This window comes from Aspergillus caelatus, assembly GCF_009193585.1.
Source record: "Aspergillus caelatus strain CBS 763.97 unplaced genomic scaffold BDV27scaffold_113, whole genome shotgun sequence".
NCBI lineage: Eukaryota > Fungi > Ascomycota > Eurotiomycetes > Eurotiales > Aspergillaceae > Aspergillus > Aspergillus caelatus.
Window position 1 is genome coordinate 30,636 of NW_022475376.1, and position 26,743 is coordinate 57,378.

Consider the following 26,743-nt stretch of genomic DNA (forward strand, 5'->3'; position numbering starts at 1 on the left):
TTCGTCAGCCTGGCCCTAAACATACTTGTTCTAATTGAGCTTAGCAGCTCACGTGCATATTGCGGGATGTGACTTCTTATCGATCAAGATATTATTCAAGCTGCCCTTAACTCGAAGACTACTCTAAATATGCTTCTCATTTACAAGTGTATACCGATATCTGGCTAGACCGTTTTCCATATCGATAAATGCCTGGTTCGCGTCACTTAACGGCCGTTCCACCACCCATGGCTGAACATTTTTCTCAACCGCCAGCTGCAGCATCTCCTCGATCTGATTCGGTGACCCGATAACACTGCCTGAAAGCGACTTCCCTTTCGGAATGAAGTCGAAGGCGTGAAGAACAGGAAGTTTATCCTCAGGCGCACCCACCTGGACCAACCGACCATAGGAGTCCAGCAAGCCCATATAGTCCCGTAGCGGCATATCCGGCGATGAAACCGTGCAAATAATAAGGTCCAAACTGGCGGCATGAGTCTGAGCCCAGTCCTTCTCATCCTCGGTAGCGATATAGTCATCGGCACCTAGTTTTAACACATCTGCACGCTTGGACTCCCTGCGTGAAACGCCAACCACCCGATCGGCGCCAAGAGCCTTCGCCCACAAAATCGCAAAATGACCCAGTCCACCCACGCCGATCACCCCAACGCGCTTTCCTGGTCCGCACCCGTTCGCCTTCAATGGAGTGTAAGTCGTGACTCCACCACACAGCATCGGAGCCGCGTGGGCAGGGTTCAGCTGGTCCGGGATTTTGATTACGAAATGACCCGGAGCACGATTGTAGTCGGCGTGACCACCGTAAGACTTGCCGCCGTTCAAGTAGACGCCGTTGTATGTGTCAGTGCGGCCTTCTCTCCAGCAGACGTTTTCTCGCCCGGAAGAGCAGTCGTTGCATTTACCCGTTCGGTTGCGACAGGAGTCAGACTGTGCGCCAACTCCAACACGATCGCCGACTTTGACATGTTTCACTTCGGATCCCACCCGCACGGCGATACCGACAATCTCGTGGCCGACCACGCATGGGTACATGGTTGGGCCCTGGCAACAGTGTGTTAGTAGGTATATGCCAATAGAATAACGTTAAGATTGCCAAGGAACAAGGGAAAGATACGAACCCATCCACTACGAAGCGTGTGTATATCAGAGCCACAAATACCGGAGTGAGTGATTTTAATATCGACGTCGGTTTCTTCCCATGGTTTCGGTTCATAGGTCTGCCATTTCATGTTACCAACGGAGTCCTTGTCAAGGCCCATCCATCCCTGGAAGACGTAATCGGAATTGCTGTCGATAGTCATGATTGGAAGTACAGGTGTAGTCAATGGAGAAAGAGATAACGAGGAGTAGTAAGGGATAGTGAAAGGCACAGAGGAGAAGCTGGGTCCTTATACAGTATTTATACTAAAACTATATGTGCGGATTTACACCGCTCTAAATGGAGTAATCAAAGTAGCCGGAGATTAGATGAACGGATATTCTGATGGCAATCCACCGGCTTTACGGTGTGGGGTAATCCCCGGTAGAGTGGGGAACAGCTTCGGACATCTTTTCCTGGGCGTTTTGCCACTGTTACAGAAGATTGAGAGTGATGAGGAAAAGGGCGGGCCGTGACTATCTTGCAGCTCAGGGTCTAGGGGTTCCATTCTGAATTCTTTATAGCACACTACGATAGTACAGAGTACAAGGAAGGACGCTCTGTGGTGCTAATGTAAAGTGCTTACGAAGTACACCTCATAGATGAACTGCCCCGAGCGGCGTACTAGTAGAGAAAATGATGCAATCGCGGGTTCGAACGATGAACTAATGCAGGCTGCTACTTCCTAGGTTCCTAGAAAAAAGGTTTGCAGGCCCGTATGACTTGGAAATCGGCGCTTGAAACGGATCGGGAAGGCACATAAGCACCTTGCATAAACTCGACTCTGGAATATCCATTAGTGGACTCATCCGTCTATCTATAGTATAAGCAGATAGGATTATCTAGATAAGGAGTCTGTAGAGTGGGCCATCCTACACCGTCCCATGGTCCGCTCTAATGCAAGCTGCTTACGCCAAGCCTACTAAATCCGACTAGGGGAGGAACTGCATCTACACCGATAAAATGCGTGCGACATGTCTATTAGCTGCTTGACCGATTTGTAGAATATTGACCAGACACTGATTATGGACCAACATCCATGGAAATATGGTTTAGCAAGGGCTTAGCCGGCAGAACAGCAAGGCTTAACTACGAGCCGCCCGTTTATCCCCGCTACTCATCGTTCGCAGTAAGTGGGGAACGCCACGATTCTATTCTTTAGGTTTGCTTCGTATACTTAATGTAACGTGATGATGTTAGTGATCCTCCCTTCTTTCTCAGAAATTATGAGCTGTGGTCATGGGGTAATGCTCAGTCTTTTTAGGGTTCTTAGTTCGGGGCGTTGAATAGGGCAACACTAACCCGGCCCTAACCATAACTACAGATAGACAAGACGGCGAAGAAGAGGTGAGGTCAGAATTGGCCCACTATTCCTATGTATGGCTTCGGGATCCAAAAGAACGCGATGGTGATCCCGATGCTTCGCCCATGATCTCCACGTACGAGGCCAATAGTGGAACTCGTCTTGTTCACCTCACCTCAAGTTATAATGAAGTAACACAAATATGGACGTTTTTTAGTTTGATGATAACTAGTAGCTGTTTCTACTACTAACGGGTTGTTTGAATCGAGTTTATCGGAGGGAAAGTATGGAATGAAAGGCACATAACAATTTCATTGAAGGGGGTGGTGATGACACTCAACAGTCAATCCTTGAAGGGTAACATTCCACTATATTGAAACCATTACTTTAACAGGAAAAAATAAATTGCTGGGCATAAAGCCGTTGCCTGTTAATATGTCGATCGCCAGTCCAGAAGATGAATTAGATATGACAGCATCTGCTGCTTTATAGTGCGAATGTCTGCCTAGTGAGTAACGGCTAAGCTACTTGACTACCGACCAATAGGTCCTGTAAAATAGGCCTCTTTGCGAAGTCCTTTCCAAGGGAATAGGGCTACATGTTAAGGTAGTATATCCTACGCACGTATATTCATTTGCAGCTCCAATAAACAGTGGCGAGATTCATGTCGCTTTTCGTTGTTCGATAGCACTATCCCTTGCAGCTCGAGCCACGTTCGCTGATACAGGTGATTTGCCTTAATTTGTCACTGGGTTACTCTTCCGGGAAACATTAAAACCGAGGTTAATTTATCCAAAAAGAATGATGTCCTCACCATGACGATTATATAAAATGCCAAAATAAGAAGATAGGATGTAGACTTACTCTATCGAGTGAAGCAAGATATTTCCGAGACGCAGTGAAGTGTCCACCTCAGAATATGAAGAAAAGAGGAAGTTAGGTTCGGCGTGCCTTGACATAGGCTAATAAGCAAAGCCTCTCTACAATTAAAAACCAGCTCTCGGAATTATGGAGTACTCCCAACTTGGTCGAGCTTCTGGGAAATCCTTCTGTGTCCTTCAAACTTTCTCTTTGTCAATGTGCTCTAGTTATATAAGATTGCGCAAAAGTCATTGTACTCTAGTTCGTGAAAGTATGGAGGCAGGCTACATATGCATTTGAATATCTTCTTATTTTAAGTATATTCTCAGCTATATCATTTACTTTTTGATACAGTAAACCCACATTCTCGATAGCACAGAGTTATAAGTAAATTAACCTCAGAGCAACCATGCCCTCCACTGCCCCCATCCAAGCAACTATGGCTCTGTATAGAACACTGCTCAAATGCTCACTTCTGAGCTGCAACAGTAACGACAGATTGCGACCTCTCATTCTTCACCCGGATTTCCTCCCTCCAGGAATTTGAAGAACGTCAATCGATTCCCATCGTGATCTCTGATAGTGAACTGTCGAAAGCCCCATGGCATGTTTTCAATATCCTCTGTAATCGTCACGTCTTCACAGCCTTTCAAATATAGGTAGTACTCGTCTAGTTCCTGACTTCCAAGTGCGATCATGGCTTCGGATGCTTTGAATTGTTCAACAGAGACCTTTGAGAAGTAGAAATTGGCGTCGGCCTTTTTGCCCATGAAAACGGAACAAAAGGTCAATTCGGACGTGTCATCTTCAGGTTTAACACTGCCAAGTTCGAAGCCGAGAGTTTCAGTGTAAAATTGGACGGTGCGAGAAATCGAAGTAGATTGGAACATGGGAATTAATTTCCATGCGGATTTGGTTAAATTGGTAGCCATTTTGTAATTAAGTTGGGAGTGTAGTCAATATCATCATAATATTCACCGAGTAGTGAATATATATTAGGGACAACTCTCACTGCTGCCTAGTGTTGCCTGGTTGGATTAGTAAGACAGAACCTAATTGGAGACGCTGCTAATGCCATGTGTAGAGAAGGTATTGAGTTTCGAAGGTTAATGTGCGATGCTCTCCATGGGCTATCTTATATTCATGCTACTAGTGAAATACCCCTGTCGTGCGTAGAAGTCCTTGCAAGACCTATTATAGTTCAACACCCCCTGCCAAAAGACTGCAATATACCTTCTTAATCCTCTGGATCCCCTCAGCCAAATCCTCATTGGAAACTGCAAAGGTGACGCGCATCCATCCTTTCTGCTCCTCGGGCATATGGTATGCTCTTCCTGGCACAATGGCTACACCTGCCTGCATATACGCGCGCAAGGCAAGCATCTCCTCATCCCAGGTTGCTGCGTGGGGTGCCAACCGAGCGAGGACAAACACTGTCGCACAGCTCGGGAAATACTCAATTCCAGTGGCCTTGAATGCGGTCGTCAAAGTCGTGTATGTCTCTGCCAGTTTGGTAGCACTGAGAGTCAACAATTTTGGCAGCTTTGGTGAGGCAAGCACTTCCTTTGCAAAAACGGTGGACAGCACCGATACATGTACGGACGCCACAAGTCCCACAACATCCCTGAGGGGCCGGTTGCGGGTGACGACGCAGCCCTAAATATTGGTCAGGAATCGGCCTGTATTACAGGGAAACAGAACCAGGAACAGTGAGCATACCAGTCGAGCGCCACCCGCGGAAAGGTCCTTGCTCATGCTCCACACAACATGGACGCGTTGCGGATCACATCCAGCATCAGAAGGGTCAATGCTTAAACAGGAGACAAAGGACTCGGGATTCGTAAAGTCGGGGCTAGCAAAGCTGCTGAGCGCAAACACCTCATCTGAAACAAGATGGATATTGCGCCGTTGACAGAACGCCATGCATTGTTCTAGAATTGATCGACAGTATGGTCGACCGAGAGGGTTGTGTGGATTAGCGAGTACGAGCGCCTTGATCGGACAAGGTGCATTCTCGTACGACTCTTCCAGTGCCGAGAGGAGTGCTGGACCAAAAGAGTCCTCGAGGGATGGCACCACAACACCAACAGGCCGGACTTCAGAGTGCAAAGCGAAGAGTGCATCATATCCATCTTCAAACATTTAGTAACCATCAATAGCCGTCGTGAGAAATTAGCTCACTCACTCCAGTACGGACATGGGACAAGTACACCGTCACCCGGATTGCAAATGTTGTACAAGATAGCATCCAGACCAGCAGCTGCCCCAGCTGTCACAGCAATATTGTCTGATGCTACCTTGAAATGGGGGCGGAAGTGAGTGTTGATTGTACTCGCAAGAAGATCAAGCAACGTTGCATCGCCGAAAAAGCCCTTGGGCCAATCTAGATGCTGAAGCCGGTTAGCAGTGCCTCTTGCTGGTCATTGGGATATACAGCTAGGTGGCTATCTACCTCGTAATGCAGACTTGTCTCGATAGCCGCTTTGGCTAACTGAATAATTTCATGACGGATAACCCGGTTCTCCGCCATGGACAAATCAATCTCATCACGATGCAAGGCTGGATTCAAGACATGGGGCGGAATCCTGCCAAGCACCTGAGTGACATTCAGGCCACCGCGGGTTGATAATAAGCCGTGAATGTTCATCATGGTCGACCTTGTCTGTTGAGATGCTCGTCGGTTGGCCAAGGGGATGTTTCTCAGCACCACGGTAGACGCCAGTTATATCCGCTAATATGTTGATGATAATCGCTGGACGCCCGTGCTCTACTCCGCCCCCAGCTCGTATAAACTATATTAATTTATTAATTATTAGCCCCCAATCCCACTCTTGGCCGAGGCACTGTCGTCTCGTAACTTTCAGAACTGTACGATACCGACTCAGTACCATGTATCATGACCATAAGCCCTAATAGACTGATACTTGCATGTTTTCACTTATACATCAATCCGACTATATAACTACAAGGATAACCATATCGCAGCACTTCTTCGCTCGCCATCCTCTCCCCCCAGCACACCATCATTCATAATCTAGTCCATCGTGTCAATTCTTCTCCCCATGGCCACCATAACCACCCAAACCACTTCTTCCCCGGCCCAAAATGCCAGCATCAAGCTCAACATCACCGCCCCACTCCCATCCCCTCCACAACCAACCAAGAAGACCAACATCCTCTCGTCCCTTCCCCCCTCTCTGGTCCCCTACGCCGAGCTGATGCGCCTCCACCAACCCGCCGGTATCTACGCCGCCTACGTCCCGAACCTCATCGGCGTCTTCCTCGCCGCCGCCTCTCCAACCCTCACACCTTCCCACCGACCAACCCCCACCCACCTTTTCTCCCTCACCATCCTCCACGCCCTCAGCAACACCCTCCTCCGCGGCTCCGCCTGCGCCTACAATGACGCCCTCGACGCCCCCTACGACCGCCAAGTCGCCCGATGCAAGAACCGACCCGTAGCACGTGGGGCCGTTTCCGCCCTGCAAGCACACACCTTCGCCTTCTTCTTGGGCCTCTGCTGGATCTTAACCCTATCCATTCTCCCCTCCACCAGCTACATGCCCGCGGCCCTTCTCGCCGCGTCAATGGCCTTCTACCCTTTCTGCAAACGCATCACGCATTTCCCCCAGTTCGTCCTGGGTCTATCCTTAGCCCTTAGCCAGGGAATAGGGTATGGGTCTCTGGGCGTGGATATTCGAGTCCTTGACTCAGGCACCCGGATCGCTCTGGCTTGTCTGTATGTGTCGTATGTAGTGCATACAATGATCTACGATACCGTGTATGCGCACCAGGATCTACAGGATGATCTGAAGGCAGGGGTTCTCAGTATGGCGGTGTTATGTCAGGGGAGGACGAAGATGGTGCTGACCAGCTTAGCGGGGATGGAGGTGGGGTTACTGGGGGCGACGGGCTGGATGATGGGTTTTGGGGGCATGTACTGGGGCGGTGCGGTGGGGGGTTCGGCGGTTGTGTTGGGGAGGATGATTTGTGTGGTTAAGTTGGAGGAGCCAAAAGATTGTCGGTGGTGGTTTGAGAGGTTGTTGTGGTGGACGGGGGCTTGTGTTATTGGGGGGTTGGTGGGGGAGTTTTTCCTAAGGGGTCAGTAGGGTTAACTTGGAGGTTTTCAAGGAGAGGATTTTGTGTGTATATTTTGGGGGTGGGGCTGGGTATAGAGTCTTTTGTTGTGGTGGGATTATGTAGCTTCGTTCTCTAATACAGGCGTAGTGTCTATATAAATTAAAGCTTTCCTTTTGCGATACAAATCTGTGGGGGACTTGGGAGTGATCACAATAGCTTATGCTCTTGTATGAGAATAGTAGGAAAATATGTTGGGCATAAGAGGTGTTCAAGGCACACACGGCCTTAGCGCTCTATGGTGTTTTAGTCGAGTGGCCTTGATTAAAAACACAAACCCGACATGATTCTTGGGAGAATTAACCACAATCCTAATCATAAGAGTTGATATCAGTCATTTTGTAGCGTGATGCCCATTCTCCGTGAAACTTACGCTGGTACCTACAGCTATTATCTCAGTCAATTACAATCATGAGAGTCACTGCAGTATGAGCGATTTTAATATCACAATTCATTGGAGTATAGTGGTATTATAACATAGTTCAGCACTAATCAAACATAATTATACTTCGCCAGCACCCTCAACCAGATTCAATATCCGTTCTACGGTTGGGTTATCGTACACCACCTTGGGCTCCAACAACTCCTTCCCCGGCCGCCACTTGATAATGTACGTGTTCAGGGCGTTAGTCAAATCAATAACCACCAGGGAGTCCAACCCGAATTGAAACAAATCCGAGTCATCCTTGATGTCCTTGATATCGATATTTTCACCCAGCTGGTCATAAATGACCTTCTTCAACTCAGGAGGTCCCGTCTGGACTGCCTCCTCCACACCATTAGTAGTCTCAGCCGCCCCATTCACCGTTCCATTGACATGCACCGACGGCTTCTCAGGAGCACTTTGCGAAACCACAGCTGATGACTGCCCCGTCAACCCAGCGAGCAACCGCGCCAGCACATCCTGCACAGCCCGTTCAACAGCCCCAGGCAACACCCGCTGCAAGGCCTCCTCCACCCTACGATCCAGATCATCATCACCACCACCACCACTACCACCACCACTACCACCGTCACCATTCACCTCCACAGGCCCTTTCTCCACCCCTGCCTCCAGAGCGACACCATCCTTCTTGACATGCGGCCTCATGCGCTCATACAACTCCCGAAACTCCTCCGCATACAACTTCAACACCTGATGCCGCTGCACAGTATCCTTCCCGGCCCTAGGCATCGGCTTCTCGGGCTTCGTCAGCATCACAAACCCACGCATAATGCGTCCATGAGCCGGACAATCCCGATTCGCCTGCAGAATACTGGGCCAGATATCCCGTATAAACTGGTCCTCTTCCTCCTTGCTTTGGGGATAAGTATAGGGTTCAATGAGGACGGAGGCCTGGAACTGGCCCTGACCGCCCACGACGGCGGACTTCACCTTTGCGTTTGTGGAAATGACTGTTTCCATAGTAATGGGGTTGAGTTTCTCGGCGGTGGTAAAGGCAATGATATCATCTGTGCGGGCGCGGAAGACCCATGATTCTGGTCGGTGGGGGTGTTGTTCGAAGAGATCGCCCATGGCGAATTCAGCTTTATCCGGGAAAGTGCGGAACACGCCTTGGAAGAGTTCGAAGCGGGGGTCCCGGGTGAAGACGAGGTCGGAGAGGCCGTCGCGGTCTTTACGGAATGAGTGGCCCAGGAAGGGGCTGATGGTGAGGTATTGCCAATCTGCGGGGTCGGGGTTGAGCTCTAGGGGGTGGAGGGCGGTTTCGCAGGAGCCCATCATGGTCATGAGTTTTATGCGGGTGGTGAGGACATTGCCGACTTCTTCGGGGAGGGCGCCGCCGACGTAGGAGAGGAATTTGAGCCGTTGGACCATGTTTACGCAGTAGGTGTTGTGGTTGTAGCAGTCGACTATTAGGGAGGGGGCCATGAGGGCGCCGTCGAGGTTGCCGTGGAGGAAGGCTTGGTTGGCCAGGTCGGCGGTTAGGGGTTCTGGGGGCGGGAGGACGCAGGTGACGCCGCCGAAGATGTTGAAGACAAGGGTGAAGGTGAGACATGCGGCGTGAAAGACGGGGAGCGCAAGGAAGAGGCGCTGGCCTGAGAGATAGTTGATTAGGGTTGGTTTGCCGCCGAGGGAGGGGATGAGCTGGTGGGCGTCGTTGCTGGCGAAGGTGCCGTAGGTTACAAAGACGGGCTTCGGGATGCCTGTCGAGCCGGATGTGTGTAGTACGCAGAAGGGCTTGGTTTTGGCCTCTTCCCACGTCAGGGTGAAGGGGATCGGCTCGACTTGGTCTAAGTCTTCGAAGAAGAAGTCCACTTCAGGAGTGGCGATCTGCTCCATAGGGCGTGTGGCAAAGATCTGACTCAGGATGGCCGGTGCGCGACTGGGCACAAGGACCGTGTCGCAGCCAGACTTGTCAAGCAAAGACAAATGGGCTTCTAAGCTGTTGCGAAGCGAGCTGAAGAAGGCCTGAATGGAATTAGTAAGGGCTATAGAGGTTATGAAGCATCAAACACTCTCACCATGTGGCCTGCCTTGGCTGCCGCCAGGATGATGATGAGGTATCGCACATCCAGTGGACCCATATAGAGAATGGTCTTGGGGATGGAGTCCTTGCCCAGTTGCTCACGCAGATACCAGGCACATTTGTTCACGGCCTTGGCGAACGTGCCATATGGAATGTCCTTGAAGCCATCGGCTAGATTGGAACTTCTGGGGACTGAGACGAACACACGCTCGGGATCGCTCTCGGCCACTTCGTCAAGCACGGCGGGCATCAGCCGCCGGCCACAGTTGCGCGGAACTTGGAGGTTGGGATTTTCAAAGACCATTGTGTATAGCAGAGCAGTGGTTCTGGTCAAGGAATCCTTGCTCGGTGGGAATATTGCCAAGTTTAAGTAGTGGATGTATGCAACCCGCGTGGGCGATGTACAGGACTAACTGGCCGACGCAGTAACATACGATCACACCCCACGAGGGATACAGGACAGTATTCGTAATTACAATACCCGTTTCTAGGCACACAGGTACAGCGGACGGCAATCTTGGCCAGCTATGTTTAGGACTGCCCTAATCAATGTAAATCTTCTTCCTAAAGAGGAATATAACTCAATTCATAGTTCATACATAGTTATTCTAATAGCGGGGTAGTATGCAGTAAGCGAGGATTATATCTTTAGATTGGGGCCAAAAGTACATAACAGTGACAGGGATACTGCTTATTGCTCCATCCATCTTCGACTATCTTCAGAATTCAAGCCTCGAATGCGCCCAGAAAAAGCAACGTGGGTGGGGGCCACGCTAACTCCAGACAATTTCTAATTGAGCCTTGAGCCAAGCACGGGCCTTTCCTTCACACCCTTTCAGCCTTACACAGGCTAAATTCTAACGTCAGACGGAGCGCAGCGTCGGCAGAATTGGCAGTTGTCAATGGCATTGGGGTGGGGGTGAAACGTCGGGACTTACCTATCTCGAAGACTTGCCCGTGCAGGTCTCAGCCTCGTCTCGCCCGAGTCTTATTATATTAGATAGAATTGACAATGCTTATTGGTGGGTCTAGAGGTGTAATCTCCGATCTGATAACCTATGGATGTATCGTCAAGGTTACTTGATCTTCAATTACTTGCCTGTTCGGGCAGAATACGTGTCACCTCAGCTGCTACACAATTCAATACAAACACAGACTGCAGGCTTATGCACAAAGGAAAGCTTCTCTAAGTGTAGCAGTAGACAGAGTGGCATAATTCATTAACGCAGTATCTAACAGAATCAGGAGCACTAGCTTTCGCCCCCATGTATGTACAGTCCCCCGCTTATACCATGTCTCTCGGCGCTCTGTTCGGCAAGATCTGCTCCATACTCGTCGTGGGCAAATCCTTAGTGGATTTACTACCCGACTTATTCTGGAACGAGCCCGACCCATTAGAGCTAGAACCCGATGATCTCTTCGACGAAGACCGGATTCCCAAGTATGACATCGTTTCTGAGGTCAGTTTCATGAATGGCGATGTCAGTGGCCGTAGTGCGGGCACACTGCCGATCATCATGGCGATGTTGCGCTCCATGCCTGCCCACATGAGACCCATCACGGTCGTGTAGGAGGCATCGCTGATGCCGTTTTTGAGACCCAGGCCGGACTCAATAGTGCGGATGGTGGCGAAGACGCCCGTTCTGGTATCTAATTAATCGAGATCTTGGTGTATGAGTTAAGAGGCAGAATGGGTGACTTACATGACACCTAGTCCCATCAGGCCACACAAGATGATCTTGTTTCCGCGACTGACCTGTAGGTCTTTGAACAGGAAGAATGGTAGAATGGAAAGGAAGTAATCTGTTACTGCGGACCAGGCTGTTGTTCGGATTATTGTTAGTTGCTGTCCTGCGGTACAGGGTAGGATAGCTATGATGTCATATATGCTTACCTCCCTGAAGCAACACAAGACTGATCTCAGTTCTAAATGCCCAGCACTTTCCAGGTATAAACGGATTCCAGGACTTGCGTGGTGGATCGCATTGTGCGTACAACGAGATGATAACCACAGTATTGACCGCAAAGACCAGGAACGCAGTGAGGTAACATGTTACCCGGAGCACAGTATGGCGCGATCCTTTCAAGATGCGCAGATAGGATAAGCAGATAGAGATCTTCGCGAAGCTCAAGGCATTGATGCAGAAGACCTGCGATAGCAGATCATAGTACATGGCTGTGACGGCGTCATTTTTCGGGATGTAAACTAGGTGACGTCCTAGTCCTTTGTCGACGGCGATGAAATCGAAGACAGTCGCTATCAATGCTTGAACCTGAGGGTGGAAATATTAGTCGTCAATTCTCAAGAGTCTATAGTGGAATGGATAACATACCAAGGCAAATATCATAAGATAGTCATCCCAGCTCATGCGAGCATACACGCTGCGAGCTACACCCCGCAAAGAGACAACAATGAATGCGCATACAAAGGTGACCGTCGTGCCAACCAAGAGCCGGTAGCCGATGCTCACATCAGGCGGCCTGGAGCCTGCCATTTGGTCCATACTTGCAAGGGTCAACGACTCGGGGAATGAGGAAAACGGAGCTGGAGAAGGAGTTAGGAGGAGGAGGGGTCAGGGCAGTTCCGAAAGAGTGGAAACTCGCGCATTGAAGAAGAAAACATCTGGTGGGCTATCAAGCGGGCAGCGGGGATATTGCAGGATGGAGAGCCTTGCCACTGGCCCCATTGCAGAAATGTGCGTCAGGCATCACTTGTATGTGGAGAAGAAGGACGCAAGGCTGGATGATTATGCAGCAATACGAATAAATGTCACACTTTGTGAGTACAAGGGGTGGCATTCTGCACGCTAGTCTAGACAGAGAATGTGTCTCCGACTGCCAACGGACAAGAACAGAAAATTGGTCGTCGATCAATAGCACTACTCTCCTGCCACCCCTGGCATGCTGACAGATGATGGGTTACAGTCACCTTTCTATCTTGCCGTGCTTACACCGCCACCCACTCAGTGACCTACTTGTATATGTAGCTTATACCGACCGGCATTAGTGGGACAAAGATGGGGGCAAAAATAGAAATGGGATCAACTGCCAGTCAGACGCTGCGGGAAACATGGTGGGCGGGGCATGCAGCTTACAGGGTACATGATGAAGAAAGCATAATATAGTAGAAGACTCGGTGGAGTCGAGACTCCAGGCTAAGAATGGATTAACTGCCCCGCTAGTTTAGCAAGCTCACGTAAGACTGGGATCGCCGACTTGGCCAAGAAGAGGAGGCCAAGAGGCACGGCATATCTTGTACTGTCCGGATAATATTTCCTCATCGCTTGGCAAACAGAGCGAGAGCCAAAAGGTAAATCCCCTCAGTTGGTCCGAGAACGATAACAGTTTCACCATTGAGTTCATTAGGAATGCAGTTACCTACGGAATCTGTGTGGAAGAGGAGATTATCCGAATTGTTCAATTTGTAGACTCGAGTCAGACAAAATGAGGTAACTTGAAGAATTATCATGACTTGTATTCATCCCAAATAGAATAATAAAGTTATTTACAGAATCTTGCCCAAAAGCTCATTCAGTTCTTGCACCACAAACTCCGGGTTGTCCTTTTGGATAAAGTGACCCGCATTGGGCGCCTGCAGTGGTCCCTTGCTATACTCTGCCTCGGTAATCTTCGTTAATCCCTCGTTATACTTGTGCCAGTATGGGTTGACAAAGCGATTTGTGACTGGCTTGGGGGGACCCATCTTGGCAGACTCTTCCGCAAAGGTGTCAAAGTCATGTCCCACCACGGTGACGTATGGCCCATGACCCTCGGGACCCTTCAGAAGGGGACTGTCACTAGCTGGCAGTAGCTCACGCAGGTTGCGTCTGCTCAGACCTTCCTTGTTGCCAACGTCAGGGTGGAAAATGCGACGCGCACCTTCCCGCACGGCCCGGATGGCTTCCACGGGGAGAGGTCCTATACTAGCGGGATCGAAATCGGGGGCATCAGGGTCGGGGAAAACCGAGACGAAGTCGGAGTTGGCCAGTACGCTGTCCAGCAGCAGTAAACCAGCGACCGTGCCAGGGTATTCTTGAGCGTATATACGCGCGAGAGCACATCCGATCGAGTTGCCCACCAGAACCAGAGCGACAGAGTCCACATCTGCCGCACCCAGTTTGTCGGCAGTAATCTGGGTGATGAGCTGACGCAAGTCGCGGACAGCGGTCAGGCAGTCATGACCGTGCGTCGGGTCCTCTGCGCCAGCATCTGAGGGATCGCGATCGGTTGTTTGACCTTGGCCATACCGGTCATAGGTGAGGAAGGCAGGGATAGAGCTGTCCTGGCGAAGGGCTTTCAGTTGCGCAATGACTGGCTGCCAGAATGCCTGAGGCAAGCCGAGACCATTGAGAAAAACGACTAGGACGGGCTTAGATGTGCCCTGGGGAGGTTGGTAACTGTAGCTCAGCTGCGCTGAGGGCTTGGTGGAGAGGGCGAGAGTTTCAAAGTCCGCCATATTGTGGGGGGCCAAGGGATGAGGCGCGGGAGGATGAATAAAGTGACGAGAAGCAATACGAAGGAAAGCAAATGCGAGACGGTCGGAGAAATTATGAAAAGGCCAAGCTTGTCCAGGGTTTTATACGCGTTGGAGGCGCGGCTAAATGAGGGGTAGTAGGAGGGGCTTTGACGTGCTTATTTTTATCTGCCTCCATCTTACGGCCGGTAATTTCTTTGTCGGTTTCCACGCTAAAATGTCAACCTTGCGATTTGGGGCCAAAGTTGTAGTTAGTCAACTTAGTCTGCGTTAGGGCTGACGGGCTTTGCTGTTGGCCCCCCACCCAGAGTACATACACTGACATACAACATCATAACCCTGTTATCGGTCTCCTTCGGCTATGCTACAAGAAGGATACCACTCGCCATCTCCGAGCTAAATGGCTTAATCAAGTGTGTTTGATTCCCATACATCACCATGACCCAGCAGAGCATAGAGACACTTGTGGTGCTCGGAGCCTTCGGGCTACTCTGGCTCTCGTTCGAATATCTTCGACCAGGGAGTCTTCTTAGACGGTTTGCGAGCATGCGGCGCAAGTTGCCTCCCGGTCCCCCGGGGCTCTCTATCTTCGGGAACATGTTCCAATTCACGAGAGCCCGCGATGCAGGGTTATGGGGTCCATTCGTGAGTCTAGGCTTCTTGCCTTACGGCGATATGGCAAACTGACCCAATTGATCTACAGCTGGCATCGTTGCGCCAATACGGTCCAATGACCACACTGCACATGGGCTCCCAGACCTGGGTGGTGCTGAATGATCCGCAGGTGGCTACCGATATTATTAACAAACATGGTAAGATTACCAGCGAGCGACCGGAGATGCCCATTGCGGGTGATCTCGTCAGTCACGGTCTGCGCACGGTCATTCGTCCCACGGCTGCGTGGACCGAGGGCAGACGGGTGATGCACCATCTGCTCAGCGGATCGGTTCTGCGTATATACGGTAACTGGCAAGAAATTGAGTCGCTCCAGATGCTCTCTGCCTATCTGCGGGAGCCCAAGCGCTGGTATGCGCACCACTATCGCTACTCGATTGCCGTGCTATACCGTCTCGTCATGGGAGAGAATCTCTCCAAGACGCAGGATGAGTTAAATGACTATCAGAAGGTCACAATGGAGTTCACGTTGAGCTTGCTCAACAGCATGGTTGACTTCTTTCCCCAATTGAATCGCTGGATCCCTACATTTCTCCAGTGGTGGCGTCCGTACTGGGCTAAAATGGGTGACTTCCATCATCAGGTGTTCAAATCGTGGTGGGACCCCATCCGTGATGCCGTCCGTGAGGGTACAGCCAGTCCTGGCTTTGTGCGGGATACGCTGCTCCATCCGGACATGCGTTACAAGGGTACCGAGGAAGAAGCCATGTATCTTGCCACGTCGGTTATTGCAGCTGGCAGCGACAATACCCGCATGACGCTCAACACCTTCATCATGGCAATGATCAGCTATCCGGAGACAATGGCTCGTGCTCGCCAGGAGCTAGATGCCGTTTGCATCAACGAAAATGGTATACTACGACTCCCCGGCATGGTAGACTTTGAGCGTCTTCCCTATCTGGCTGCCATGGTTAAAGAGGTCCTCCGCTGGCGACCCACAACACCCGTTACGCCACAGCATCAGCTGACAGAGGATCTCGAATATGAAGGGTACCGTTTCCCAAAGGGAACGTGCTTTGTGGTCAACGGGATTGCACTGAGTCAGGTATGTGAAAGCCCGGATCAATTCGATCCGTCGCGCTGGCTGGATGGCAATGAGGGCAACATCGTGCATAATCTCTGGGCGTTTGGTGGCGGACGACGTATCTGTGTTGGCTATCGAGTTGCTCAGCAGGCACTATATGTGGCTATGGCACGAATCATATTCTGTTTTAATTTATGTGCGGTAAGTTTTTTCCTTACTTCCTTTCTTTTTCCTTTTGATGTCCTGCTCCTTTCAGATGGTGTGTTGCTAAATGAAACTAGGATGGTCCCATCAATACTCGTAAACTTAATCACTTTCACATCCATAACGAACCCTTTCCGGTTAAGGTGACGGTTCGTAGCCACAAGCATGAATTGCTGATTAAGGAAGAAGCAGAGAAGGCGCGAACGGCATTTTAAGCAGTGACATACAGGACAGTATGCAAGGCATAGGAAAGCCAGGCTGACTTTGCGGAAGATTGCATCATGTTAGGCATATTGCAAGGTTATAAGGCAGATGTGTACATCGACTTATTGTATCTATTGTAATGAGAAATGATGGATTTCCTCACGGATCTCTGAGAGGTATTGTGGGGTCACCAGCCCAAAGCTCCTTCATTTTGCCCCCTAATTAACCACAGGGTGTGAAGGAGAAAAGCATATATACTAACGAGTTGTTATGACGGACCATCCTGTCGTTCAAAATACAACGACACTTCTTCCAGTAGAAATGTCTAAGGGCGTATGGTATCAACACGAGAATGAACCAAGTACTAGCATCAAGTACGAACATGGTAGTTCGCAAGCTACTAGGTAGGGCATTGCCCAGTAGGGTAAGAGGGTGTCGCTGTCAGATATGAGGAATCGCTCTCTGTAGATCTAGGTTATTTTGGTATGTACAAAGTCGAAAATATAAAAAGGAGGGAGGAAACAAGAAAGAGAATGAACATCTGTGTCGCAGATTATTGTGGACTAGTGAAAGTTCCCCCTGGTGCACTGATGATGGCCTGTCGGACCAACGCCGGCGATGGCGCGTCCACCATTACCTCTGCAGCCCTAGCCGGGTAATGGGACAGGTCCAAGTCCACAAGTCAATTGCGTACTTACTTGGTCTAATTAGACCGGTCGGCTTGGATGTGAGCGCGTTCCATCATTAACTCTGTGTTTGGTCGGACTATGGCCCCAAACATATCCGCATGGCCTGTCGGTTCAAGTGGAACTATTTTCCGGATATGATCGTGGGACCTTTCTGCCTCTACCTCTTGTTCGAGCAACGTCCCCGACAATTAGGGTTAGCCAAAGAGGGTATGATTCGCGTTAGCATCCCATAGGTGTGCATCTCAACGGTCTGCATAGGGCGTTAGCTATTCGGAAGACATAGGTAGATGATCGCATCCAGTGTCTAATAAAGGTCATTTATACTGCGAGGCCGAAGTATTGGTTAGTCAATTAAACTGGCATAACCTTAACAGAATGCCAATATTCTCTCTGAAAAGTCATTTTATGTTGGCTGGGGATTCCGGGTGGCAGCGCTGATTGGGCAGGCCAGTAGGATGATCTGGTTCGGTAACTTAGCGGCCTAAAATTTAAGGCTTGGAGAGGGGTCAACACGAACGCAATTTCAATACAATGAGCTGAATATACACTGCAAAGCATCAACAAATTTAATTTAAGTTCCCAATTATCTGGGCTTACTGGTTTAGGTTGTTAATCTTGCTTGTTATTCTTTGGTACTCGAGGAGCTCATAATCGACGGTGTGAAAAGCAATTGATCGTTTAGGGGTTAGGTAGTACATACTATATATATATAAATACATATATAAACGGCTCCATCATTAGCAACCACAAAATCTAGATTTGAATATATTTAACAGTATAAATTGAATGACAGGCCTATTTCGCTCTTGCGAGATGCTTACAAATTATGTATCAATCTCAAGGGTCCATCCATAAGACACTCCAGGCAATGAGCATGGCCAACCAATTTATAGACAGTGATCAGAGTATCCGATTACGTCCCAGTACTCCAGCAGCGGACATGATTGAGAAAGAAAAACCGAATCGGAAATTCCAGACGTTCTTTATTTGAGAAAATTCCATAACGCTAAGTAAGAAATGATACAGTTAAGCTAGATCTCCTGTACATAATACCTGACCTTGCCCTCAAACAGTCGCCTTGCGGTACGCGACACCGCGCAACTCGCCACTTCTCCAGCGTCATCCATTACCACACCCACCTTCATTGTCCCTTGGCTATGTTCAATCAGTATATCTTTCCCCAACTCAAGATTCTCGTTTTTGCGGTCATCCGGTGGCGGCGACTGTTCGGGAGTCGGCGGCAACGCCCCATGCATGATAGCACCCATAGCGGAGAGGCCCGCCGCGACGGTGCCAGGGTAGCTCAGTGCAACGGCGATTGTCACCGCCCCGGTGAGCTGTAGACTCGGATGCGGTAACCCCATGGAGTACGCCTGTACGCGAATATCTGGCCGACTATCCTTGCCACCGCCGACTTGGGTAAAAGTCGGGGGGTACACGAGTGCAGCCTTGGGTGTCCCGCGGGTCCTACTGGCGGCTTCAGCGTCTGTTGCTAGCCCCATCGCCACTGCGCCAGCGCGGCGGATGGTTTCTACAAGATCATTTCGATCAGAGTCGGATGGATATGTCCCGAGGAGGGTTGGTGATATCGATGTCGTATCAATGAGGACAAACGGGTTCGCCGAATCGATCAGGGTTACACGAACGTCGAAGGGCTCCAGGCTGGGCATGAGTGACCCAGGTTGCACGCGGAGTGTCTGCTGTTGCTGGTCATCCGAAGGGAAAAGCTTCCCAGTCATACTGCCCACGGGGTTGACAAAGGTGCACTTGACTTCGCTCCCAGGTGTTTTGACTCCAGGAATGATAAAGTTCCCATCCTCCTCATAATCTCCTGATCCGTCGACCGCGACGGTTTCGATAACTATTCGATCCGTATTTGTGTTGTAGATTCTGACATCCATCTATTGATTGAAAGTTAACTACCTGAAGTGTGCCGGTCTTGTCTGAAGTCCTGCCTGAAAGACAAAACATACCTTGCTCTGATCCGGCTCCGGCGTGACAAGACCTTCCTGGATGGCAAACGGTGCCACACCCGCAGTCATGTTGCCACAAGTGCCGGTAAAGTCCACCGACTCTTTGCCTACAGCAACTTGGACAAAGGTCCAATCGACATCGGCGTCCGGTCTTTGCGAGCGCTGAACGACGGCAACTTTGGATGTCGTCGATGTCCCGCCGCCAACGCCGTCAATCTGCCGAGGGTCGTTCCCTCGAGATCCGAGAGCAGAGATTAAGTGAGGAGCCCAGTCAACCTGTTTTGTTGGCATATCCTTTTGGTGTAGGAATATTCCTTTGGAGGTGCCCGCGCGCATGAGAACACATGGCAGAGCGTGGCGCCTAAGGTGCCGCGTCTTGGTGACTAGCTCAGTAGCCATATCTGCGATATTAGGGGCTGGCAGCTATAGGTATCCTAAGACTCTTTGAAGGTAGTACCAACAAAAATATGAGCTGAGAGATTACTGAAGTCGTCTTGGGAGTGGTATCGAAGTGCTTGTTGGGTGAACTCTCGGCACTAACTGGGTCATCGGGTGAGCCGTGGCGTATAGAGGGACTATATAGGATGCCATTTCCAATTGCAGTAAGATTTCAATCTTGAATTATAATATAATTTCAGCCGAAAGGGATCTTCCGAAAACATTGTGAAAGGGTATTCGAAATGTAGCGACGGGTAGGTTCACGACTTTTGTGAGGACCCCACATCCAACGGGATGGATGTTCCCGCGGGAGAAACGGCTAGACGGGAGTTGCATTTATGCCAATGTAGTGACAGCGCATGAGACCGTTTCTTCCACGGGAAACCGGAGGACGGCATTCACCAATCTGTGAATGGGAAGTTATCGATCGACGAACCGTTCAATCCAAAAAGTGGATCCTCTAAAGATGTAGGCTCCCAGTTTGTCGGTCTCCAGCCATGTTGCCACTGATACGTTCCGCCAGCTGTCTCCGTTCGATGCGCACCATTAGGGACATCAATATCTGAACGGAGAGAAGCCTGGTTTCCGACGGTACGCGCATTGTCCATCATCACTGACGCAGGAATGTCTCCTTGATGCAGCGGCATCCACGGTGTTCTAGGCAGCTGAGTAGGTGTTCCGTTGGTCTCGTACTCTACTAGTCTTGCTCCGCGACTGCTATTCTCTTGCAGAAAGCTCTGAATGATTCCATCTATATCTACCCAGTCCGATCCAGGAGAGCTTGTTGTCGGATGGTCAAGAGATTTGTTATTTGAAAGTCCCGTCACGTTTCCGATGGCCAGGCTATTCTGGATTTCGTTCCCGGAGCTCGCCTGGACGCCGGCATCGCCCTCAGTAGCACCATGGCTGGGCTGTAGGTCTCGCTCGGAGCATCTGATCGGCGGGTCTATTTCCAAAGCTTCAAGTGAGACATTGTCAATGATGACCCCAAGCTTTTTCATCAGGCCTTGTACAATATTAGCCGCTTTTTTCACCGCTGAATTCGTCTCTTGATTCTCATTGAATACGGCTAGACAGGTCGCTAGGTTGGCATGTGCCGTCGAGTCATTCCTACGTCTAGCTGCGATTCGAGTCAAAACCGTGGCAGCAACGTATGTTGCATATGATATGAGGTAGGGTGCTCGTCTGATAGAGAATGCGCGATGATAAGCACGCAGGAGATTGCTGATGTTTGTTGCCGCCGAGGCGCACTTCTTGAACGAATCGACCGATATCGACGGAGATGTGCTGTACAGATGGCCGTCCGCTACAAAGGGACGGTGGAGCAGAATGACAAGTGAATTATGCATAGCGCTGTCAAAAGTCAGTTCAGCGGAATGGGATTCTACAGAACGTCGGGCAGACATACTGGAGGCTGGACACATGAGGGGGTGGGAATGCCACGCTGTGAGCTTTCCCTGGATCAAACCGCAGATGTTCTGGCAATCCTACCTGCCACTGGTCCAATCTGAGCTGTAGTTCGTCTAGCATACTTGCCAGCTCGGCTGGACTTTGATTAGAACTGCGCTCAGTATATATGCAGCTGAGAATGTCGCTCATAGTGAGTGAGAGTTTGCACAGATATGTGAAAGTAGATATGCTATACGCCGGCATGCCCGGGTAGTCAGGTGCTGAGGTTGAGTAGGCAAACGGCTGCCAATGCTCGAGCTCCTCGTAGGTGTCCAAAAATTTGATTGGGACAAGGGCGTCTGTCTCTTTCAAGCTAACGGGACGGCCTTGATACAGACTCTGGATCTTATCCACAACTACAATTTTGTGGTTGGTATTCGGTCAGCCGGTGGGTTTAGTCAGATGTGCACTTAAGATGCAGAGCTTTCTTACCAAACGCACCCCAAAAGACCCGTCGTCGGATTTCTAAATCCTCATCTGAGAACCGGCGTGTACTCGTCAAGTCGACATGCATGCCCAAGTCAATCAACATGCGGAACGCCAGGCCAGAGTACAGCCATGCAGCGCTCCTTTCATCCCCGAGAGCAAAGAGCGAGTTGGTCATTACAAGCAGTGCCTGGATTGTTGTGATATCACTACGGTCTAGGGCACCACCCAGGAGTTCCCGGACGCGCTCACGATATCTCCACCCAGCTGTACGGACGTCTTTGGGGTCTTTGCGGACCTCCAATCTAGGACTGAATTTGGCCGCACCAAAGTAGATAGCGTTGAGAAGTAGCTTGGAAAAGTAAGGGCCATTGCAAGCCATGTCCCGCATGAACGCAGGGCGGTAGGTTATAAGAAACGAATGATGTTGGCGATTCCAGTGGAGCGACAGCAGATGCATCCCCAGGTCTGGATCAACACCATCAAAGTCCAGCTTAGCCTGACGGAAGTTTAGCTGTTCCATCTGACCTGTTTCCTCGTTTCTCAGTCTCAAATCTCAAATATACCGGCCATCAAAGGGATATGAAAATGACTGTAAAAAGTAATACAGCCAACAGGAGGAATGATAATGGGTGGGGGTTCAGCTTACGCTGTTTCGCTGCTTCAGCGACAAGGCCCGTCTCTACCCAGTCATCCGGCATTCGAGGGCGCTGATCTGTCCCCATTGATCGATCTTGGGCATGATCTTCAAACAAAGCACTAGTCCGCCCGTGATAGCTGGACTCGCCGTTAGCTGAGACCAAGATGTGAGCCACTGTAGCTTCAGAGCGCCCAGGAGCGCCCCCTCGTTCCATGTCGGCGTTACAACGGGTGTTAGATGCAGATACATCATCCACCCCTGGCAGGTGATCGACCCTACCGTCCCTTTGTGGCAAGGGAGTTGGATTAGATCTTTCATCTTTATCAACATTCAGGGCGCTCCTCTGTAGAGATCTGCGGTGCCGGGCTCGGTCATGGTGACCACCGCCAGCATCCTGACCTCTAGCGCTAATAGGCTCATAAACACAGTCCTGTGCATACGTTTTACAGTTGACGCAGACAGGCCGTTCATTGTTGCACTTGATCTGTCGTAGCCTCGGCTGCTGTCAGTGGGGTACGGTAGCCGTGAGGTCTGAATCTCACGCACCTTTCTTCTGCGGCAGAATGAGCAGGCCTCCAGGGCGCGTCGTCGGCGGGGGCGAAATGACGTCTCTGAGGTGGAGACAGATTTGTTGTTGCCGTGGACAGAGTCCATGAGTGTCAGAGTGGATGCAAGATGCAAGGGTAGCAAAAAATGTCCGAGATTCCGTCCGCGGTGTCATGCACGGTGTCAAATCTTATCTCCGTCGGGGTCCAGGCTGATCACGTGGGTGGGAAGCCCCGGGTAATCGAATTTCAACTGCCGGAGGGAATCGGGCAATGAGATCCCGCGGGAACAACTTTCCATCTCGTGCACGACTCTTAATTCAACTCTTTGGATAGGAATGCCGAATATCAAGTTAATATCCCATCTGGGACTTTGATACTCCTTGGGAGCTCTCACTACCGTACTCTATTCACAGAATTTGTGAGCTCATCAGTCATTGTCTTTCAAGTTAACCAATATTCACCATGGCGACCAATACAGTGGCTGAGCTGCGCTCTACGGCGCCTGTACCGAAGGCACAACCGCAAATAGCCAAGAAGAAAGTCATTTCCCCAGGTATCTCGCTAACTGCTGGTGCCGTAGCTGGTGCAGTGGAAGCAACCGTCACTGTGCGTTCTACCCTTTCTCACGCTGTCTCGCTCGCGCTGCTAAAGGTCGACCCGTGTCACAGTACCCCTTTGAGTTTGCTAAAACACGAGTTCAATTAAGCCAAAAAGCCGCCAGTGGTATTTCCACTCCGGCTTCTAGGCATCCTCTGGCAGTGATATTGCAAACGGCGCGCCATGATGGTGTTCGAGGCATCTACACCGGTTGCTCGACCCTAATTCTCGGGACTGCCTTCAAGGCTGGCGTGCGCTTCTTGTCGTTTGACACTATCAAGAACCTCTTGGCGGACGCAGATGGAACGCTGTCCCCAGCACGAGGCATTCTGGCTGGCATGGTCGCGGGTACAGTGGAGAGTGTAGTCGCAGTGACTCCCACAGAAAGGATCAAGACTGCTCTGTGAGTTTGTCTTCCATCATTCGTCCTCACATGCTCATAGATTCCGTATACAAATATAGTATTGATGACGCACGATCATCAACTACACGTCGTTACAAGGGCGGATTTCATGCCCTCCGCACTATCGTAGCCGAGTCGGGCGTCAGCGAGGTCTACCGTGGCTTACTCTCTACGACAATGAAGCAGTCAGCTACGTCTGCTGTACGCATGGGCTCGTACAACGTCATAAAGGAGATCGTCTCATCGCGCACTAGCATCAAAGACACAAAGAACCCCGCACTGACATTTGGAATGGGAGCCACGGCCGGTATCGTAACAGTCTACATGACCCAGCCCTTCGACACCATCAAGACACGTGCTCAAGGAGCCAAGGGGGCATCAACTATGGAAGCGGTGCGAGATGTTCTAAAAGATGGTGGGGTGCGAGCGTTCTGGAGAGGAAGCTCTATGCGACTAGGCAGGCTGATTCTCAGCGGTGGGATAGTGTTTACGGTCTATGAGAATGTTGCCGCGCTTCTGATGGGCTCAAGGACAGGATGAGTGATTTGAGACACAATTTTAACTTTGTTTGTATGGTATAGAATTAGCAATTTAAGCATGTCACACAAGGAGCGCCCATCGCAATCCATCTACCGTCCGCGGATGCTACGAGGCGTACAGTGTAAACACGAAGAGTTTCCCGAAATGTACGCCATGGCCCCTCGCTAAAAGTCTTGGATGCTCCCAACTGGACGAAGGATCTTTCATCGCGTCTTGGTATAGCAAACTTTGTATACTCTTTTCTCCCGCGGGATTCACAACAGCAACTATGCGGGGCCCCGCAAACCCCAGATTTGAGCATGTCACATCATGCCTAGACAAAGCATCACCACGACATATATAAGAACTTGGCCCTGAATACACACAAAGACTTCTTTCTCAGAACCTCATTCTACTCTCCAATTGTCACTCCTAGACAAGCTTAACCTGATCTCGACCATGCCCCCCTCGCCGTCAACCTGCTCCTCTGACTCAGAGGCTGGAGAGCAAGGTACTCCCAATACAGACATCAAGACAATGGAAAAGCATATCGAAGATGTCTCAGAGTCCAAGGCCCAGCAACCTGCTGAGGGAGCCTACATCCCGTCAGAAGAAATTCAGGCGCGATTTGAGCTTTTGCGCTATCTGAGCCCGGAGCAGATGGACACACTCAATAAGCGTGTCCTCAAGAAGATCGACTGGCACATGATGCCTTGTGTCACACTCATGTTCTTAATGAAGTAAGATTCTCTAGCAGATAGAAACAGGGTAAGGGACTAATCCTCTGTTAGTTATCTTGACCGCATCAATGTTTCCAATGCCCGTCTTGCTGGGCTCCAGAGCGACTTGAATATGAGCGATACCGTTTGGAATGCAGGCATCTCGACCTTTTATGTCGGCTACCTCGTCGGCCAGCTTCCTGGAAACCTACTCATGGCTAAATCAAACCCACGTTGGTTTCTGCCAGTCATAATGCTCATGTGGAGTTGTGGAACCATTTGTATGCCTGCCATGACCAAGTGAGTTTTCATCAACAGTTCGTTGTAAGCCACGAAAGCGAGCTAACAGTGCTCCAGCGGTGTGGGTTTTTGCGTCGTTCGTTTCTTTATTGGCCTGACCGAGGCACCCTTTTTCCCTGCTCTCACCCTACGTAAGAAAACACAGCCTTCTCTCCACCATACAGATTCTAACGCTAACAGCACAGTGACTTCTTCTTGGTACACGAAAGAAGAGTCTCCTATGCGCATGGCTATCTGGCATGCTGGCAATACTATCTCCAACATCATTTCAGGGTTCCTAGCAGCGGGGATTCTCGAGAATATGGATGGTATTAGCGGTCTGCACGCATGGCAATGGTTCTTCCTGATTGAAGGGATAGCATCTATCGCTGTTGCAGTCGCTTCATTTATCTTCTTACCTGCTTGGCCGCATAACACTCGATTCCTGTCTGAAGAGGAGAGTCAGATGGCACAATACCGTGTGCTCGTGTCCAATGGTGGACGTGATGAGACCGTTGGAGGAACGTGGGATGGGGTCAAGGACGCCGTGAAGGACCCCTTTACGTGGTTCTTTTGCCTCATGCACTTCGCACTAGTTACTGCGCAGAGCTTCAAGGACTTTTTGCCGTCGGTGAGTCTGCTTCCCCTTTACCTCACAATATATACATCTCAATGGCAATGTCATTCGGAGGCCTATGTCTGACCAGCTATCTTAGATCATAAAAACATTCGGCTTCGACACCATGACCACATACCTTGTCCAAGCGCCACCATATGCTATTGCCTACGCCTTCGCCTGTGCTGCGGCCTGGTCCTGTGGCAGACTCCAAGAGTCAACCTGGCATATAGTCATTCCCATAATCATCTCAGCCGCAGGATGCAGTATTCTCATCAGCACCCTTAACGTTGGCGCGCGGTACTTCGGGATCATCCTCCTCATTTGCGGCACTTACAGTGGACTCAACCTGCAGCTGTCTTGGGAGACGACGGTGGTTCCATCGCCGAGAGCGAAGAAGGCTGCACTCATTGCTATTGCCAACTGCATCAGCCAGTCGAGCCATTGGTTTAGCCCCTACTTTTATCCAACCAGCCAAGAGCCATATTACCGTATGGGTGGCGGCCTGGTGCTCATGGGTTGTGCACTGGTAGCGGTGTCAGCTTTCGCTGTGAACTGGAGAGGTAGACGGCTTAATAAGAAGTTGGACGAAGCTGAGGGGTGGACGATGCACTCGGGCAGCGAGAGAGGTTGGCGGTACAAATTATAAGCCGCCATCGTGCATTATCGTGGCAAAGAAGCGATCGTCATACTATAGCATGAGCCATCCTTCGACTGGGAGGCAAGCGGCTAGCATTCAACACCAATGCGATAGCCTTTTACCACGGCCCTTGGCATTGCGCACGTTGAAGGCGCGACCGTATTAGGCTGTATCGACAGGAAAATATCCATTCATAATGGTTGGTTTTTGTTCCGTTCCATGTGCCTGCGTGACAGAGCATAGGGCCTTATATTTTTTGAGAATGAGATGAGCTGCATTACAAGATCGGAAGGATCAACATAACTTACTAAAATATATATAT

General features: G+C 50.3%; 10 protein-coding genes across 10 annotated transcripts; 4 read left to right on the forward strand and 6 right to left on the reverse strand.

Annotated features, from left to right (window-relative positions):
* Positions 1–122: 122 nt before the first annotated feature.
* Positions 123–1,501, reverse strand: BDV27DRAFT_129873 (NAD(P)-dependent alcohol dehydrogenase; the record flags this gene model as incomplete). Its single annotated transcript, XM_032067303.1, has 1 exon — positions 123–1,501. Exon 1 carries the CDS (start codon positions 1,027–1,029, stop codon positions 124–126), a length of 906 nt encoding a protein of 301 aa, XP_031926531.1. The 5' UTR covers positions 1,030–1,501.
* A 2,307-nt stretch (positions 1,502–3,808) lies between these two features.
* Positions 3,809–5,949, reverse strand: BDV27DRAFT_146095 (pyridoxal phosphate-dependent transferase; the record flags this gene model as incomplete). The annotated part of the gene is made up of 6 exons (XM_032070518.1): positions 3,809–4,118; positions 4,461–4,462; positions 4,533–4,955; positions 5,019–5,431; positions 5,485–5,689; positions 5,752–5,949. 6 exons carry the CDS (start codon positions 5,947–5,949, stop codon positions 3,809–3,811), a joined length of 1,551 nt encoding a protein of 516 aa, XP_031926532.1.
* A 412-nt stretch (positions 5,950–6,361) lies between these two features.
* On the forward strand, positions 6,362–7,408 carry BDV27DRAFT_165443 (4-hydroxybenzoate octaprenyltransferase; the record flags this gene model as incomplete). Its single annotated transcript, XM_032073934.1, has 1 exon — positions 6,362–7,408. The coding sequence occupies one exon, from the start codon at positions 6,362–6,364 to the stop codon at positions 7,406–7,408; it is 1,047 nt and encodes a 348-aa protein (XP_031926533.1).
* A 530-nt stretch (positions 7,409–7,938) lies between these two features.
* Positions 7,939–10,208, reverse strand: BDV27DRAFT_165444 (thioester reductase domain-containing protein; the record flags this gene model as incomplete). Its single annotated transcript, XM_032073935.1, has 2 exons — positions 7,939–9,846; positions 9,900–10,208. The coding sequence occupies 2 exons, from the start codon at positions 10,206–10,208 to the stop codon at positions 7,939–7,941; spliced, it is 2,217 nt and encodes a 738-aa protein (XP_031926534.1).
* An 881-nt stretch (positions 10,209–11,089) lies between these two features.
* BDV27DRAFT_7024 (uncharacterized protein) lies at positions 11,090–12,460 on the reverse strand. Its single transcript, XM_032077347.1, has 4 exons — positions 12,238–12,460; positions 11,799–12,177; positions 11,608–11,725; positions 11,090–11,547 (listed from the first exon to the last, which is right to left on the reverse strand). The coding sequence occupies exons 1-4, from the start codon at positions 12,406–12,408 to the stop codon at positions 11,190–11,192; spliced, it is 1,026 nt and encodes a 341-aa protein (XP_031926535.1). The 5' UTR covers positions 12,409–12,460; the 3' UTR covers positions 11,090–11,189.
* An 894-nt stretch (positions 12,461–13,354) lies between these two features.
* Positions 13,355–14,474, reverse strand: BDV27DRAFT_129880 (alpha/beta fold hydrolase). The gene has a single exon (XM_032067304.1). It carries the CDS (start codon positions 14,358–14,360, stop codon positions 13,410–13,412), a length of 951 nt encoding a protein of 316 aa, XP_031926536.1. The 5' UTR covers positions 14,361–14,474; the 3' UTR covers positions 13,355–13,409.
* A 321-nt stretch (positions 14,475–14,795) lies between these two features.
* On the forward strand, positions 14,796–16,591 carry BDV27DRAFT_129882 (cytochrome P450). The gene is made up of 3 exons (XM_032067305.1): positions 14,796–15,023; positions 15,082–16,278; positions 16,359–16,591. The coding sequence occupies exons 1-3, from the start codon at positions 14,817–14,819 to the stop codon at positions 16,494–16,496; spliced, it is 1,542 nt and encodes a 513-aa protein (XP_031926537.1). The 5' UTR covers positions 14,796–14,816; the 3' UTR covers positions 16,497–16,591.
* Positions 16,592–18,169: 1,578 nt separating this feature from the next.
* On the reverse strand, positions 18,170–22,161 carry BDV27DRAFT_165445 (PrpF protein-domain-containing protein; the record flags this gene model as incomplete). Its single annotated transcript, XM_032073936.1, has 7 exons — positions 18,170–19,075; positions 19,148–19,570; positions 19,689–19,722; positions 20,018–20,938; positions 20,994–21,390; positions 21,467–21,988; positions 22,110–22,161. The coding sequence occupies 7 exons, from the start codon at positions 22,159–22,161 to the stop codon at positions 18,206–18,208; spliced, it is 3,219 nt and encodes a 1,072-aa protein (XP_031926538.1). The 3' UTR covers positions 18,170–18,205.
* A 798-nt stretch (positions 22,162–22,959) lies between these two features.
* On the forward strand, positions 22,960–24,244 carry BDV27DRAFT_7041 (mitochondrial carrier domain-containing protein). Its single transcript, XM_032077353.1, has 3 exons — positions 22,960–23,254; positions 23,317–23,648; positions 23,708–24,244. Exons 1-3 carry the CDS (start codon positions 23,111–23,113, stop codon positions 24,186–24,188), a joined length of 957 nt encoding a protein of 318 aa, XP_031926539.1. The 5' UTR covers positions 22,960–23,110; the 3' UTR covers positions 24,189–24,244.
* A 382-nt stretch (positions 24,245–24,626) lies between these two features.
* BDV27DRAFT_165452 (major facilitator superfamily domain-containing protein) lies at positions 24,627–26,663 on the forward strand (the record flags this gene model as incomplete). Its single annotated transcript, XM_032073937.1, has 5 exons — positions 24,627–24,907; positions 24,959–25,186; positions 25,244–25,317; positions 25,372–25,796; positions 25,882–26,663. The coding sequence occupies 5 exons, from the start codon at positions 24,627–24,629 to the stop codon at positions 26,428–26,430; spliced, it is 1,557 nt and encodes a 518-aa protein (XP_031926540.1). The 3' UTR covers positions 26,431–26,663.
* Between the last annotated feature and the right edge of the window lie 80 nt (positions 26,664–26,743).

Excerpts from the sequence above, each read along its gene's own strand:
- BDV27DRAFT_7024 (XM_032077347.1), bottom strand. The coding sequence starts at position 12,408 with ATGGACCAAATGGCAGGCTCCAGGCCGCCTGATGTGAGCATCGGCTAC. Across the intron at positions 12,178-12,237 it reads ATCTTATGATATTTGCCTTG|GTTCAAGCATTGATAGCGAC; the intron begins GTATGTTATCCA and ends TTCCACCCTCAG. Across the intron at positions 11,548-11,607 it reads CTGATGGGACTAGGTGTCAT|AACGGGCGTCTTCGCCACCA; the intron begins GTAAGTCACCCA and ends ATTAGATACCAG.
- BDV27DRAFT_7041 (XM_032077353.1), top strand. The coding sequence starts at position 23,111 with ATGGCGACCAATACAGTGGCTGAGCTGCGCTCTACGGCGCCTGTACCG. Across the intron at positions 23,255-23,316 it reads CAGTGGAAGCAACCGTCACT|TACCCCTTTGAGTTTGCTAA; the intron begins GTGCGTTCTACC and ends CCCGTGTCACAG. Across the intron at positions 23,649-23,707 it reads GAAAGGATCAAGACTGCTCT|TATTGATGACGCACGATCAT; the intron begins GTGAGTTTGTCT and ends ATACAAATATAG.
- BDV27DRAFT_129882 (XM_032067305.1), top strand. The coding sequence starts at position 14,817 with ATGACCCAGCAGAGCATAGAGACACTTGTGGTGCTCGGAGCCTTCGGG. Across the intron at positions 15,024-15,081 it reads CAGGGTTATGGGGTCCATTC|CTGGCATCGTTGCGCCAATA; the intron begins GTGAGTCTAGGC and ends ATTGATCTACAG. Across the intron at positions 16,279-16,358 it reads TCTGTTTTAATTTATGTGCG|GATGGTCCCATCAATACTCG; the intron begins GTAAGTTTTTTC and ends AAATGAAACTAG.
- BDV27DRAFT_129880 (XM_032067304.1), bottom strand. The coding sequence starts at position 14,360 with ATGGCGGACTTTGAAACTCTCGCCCTCTCCACCAAGCCCTCAGCGCAG.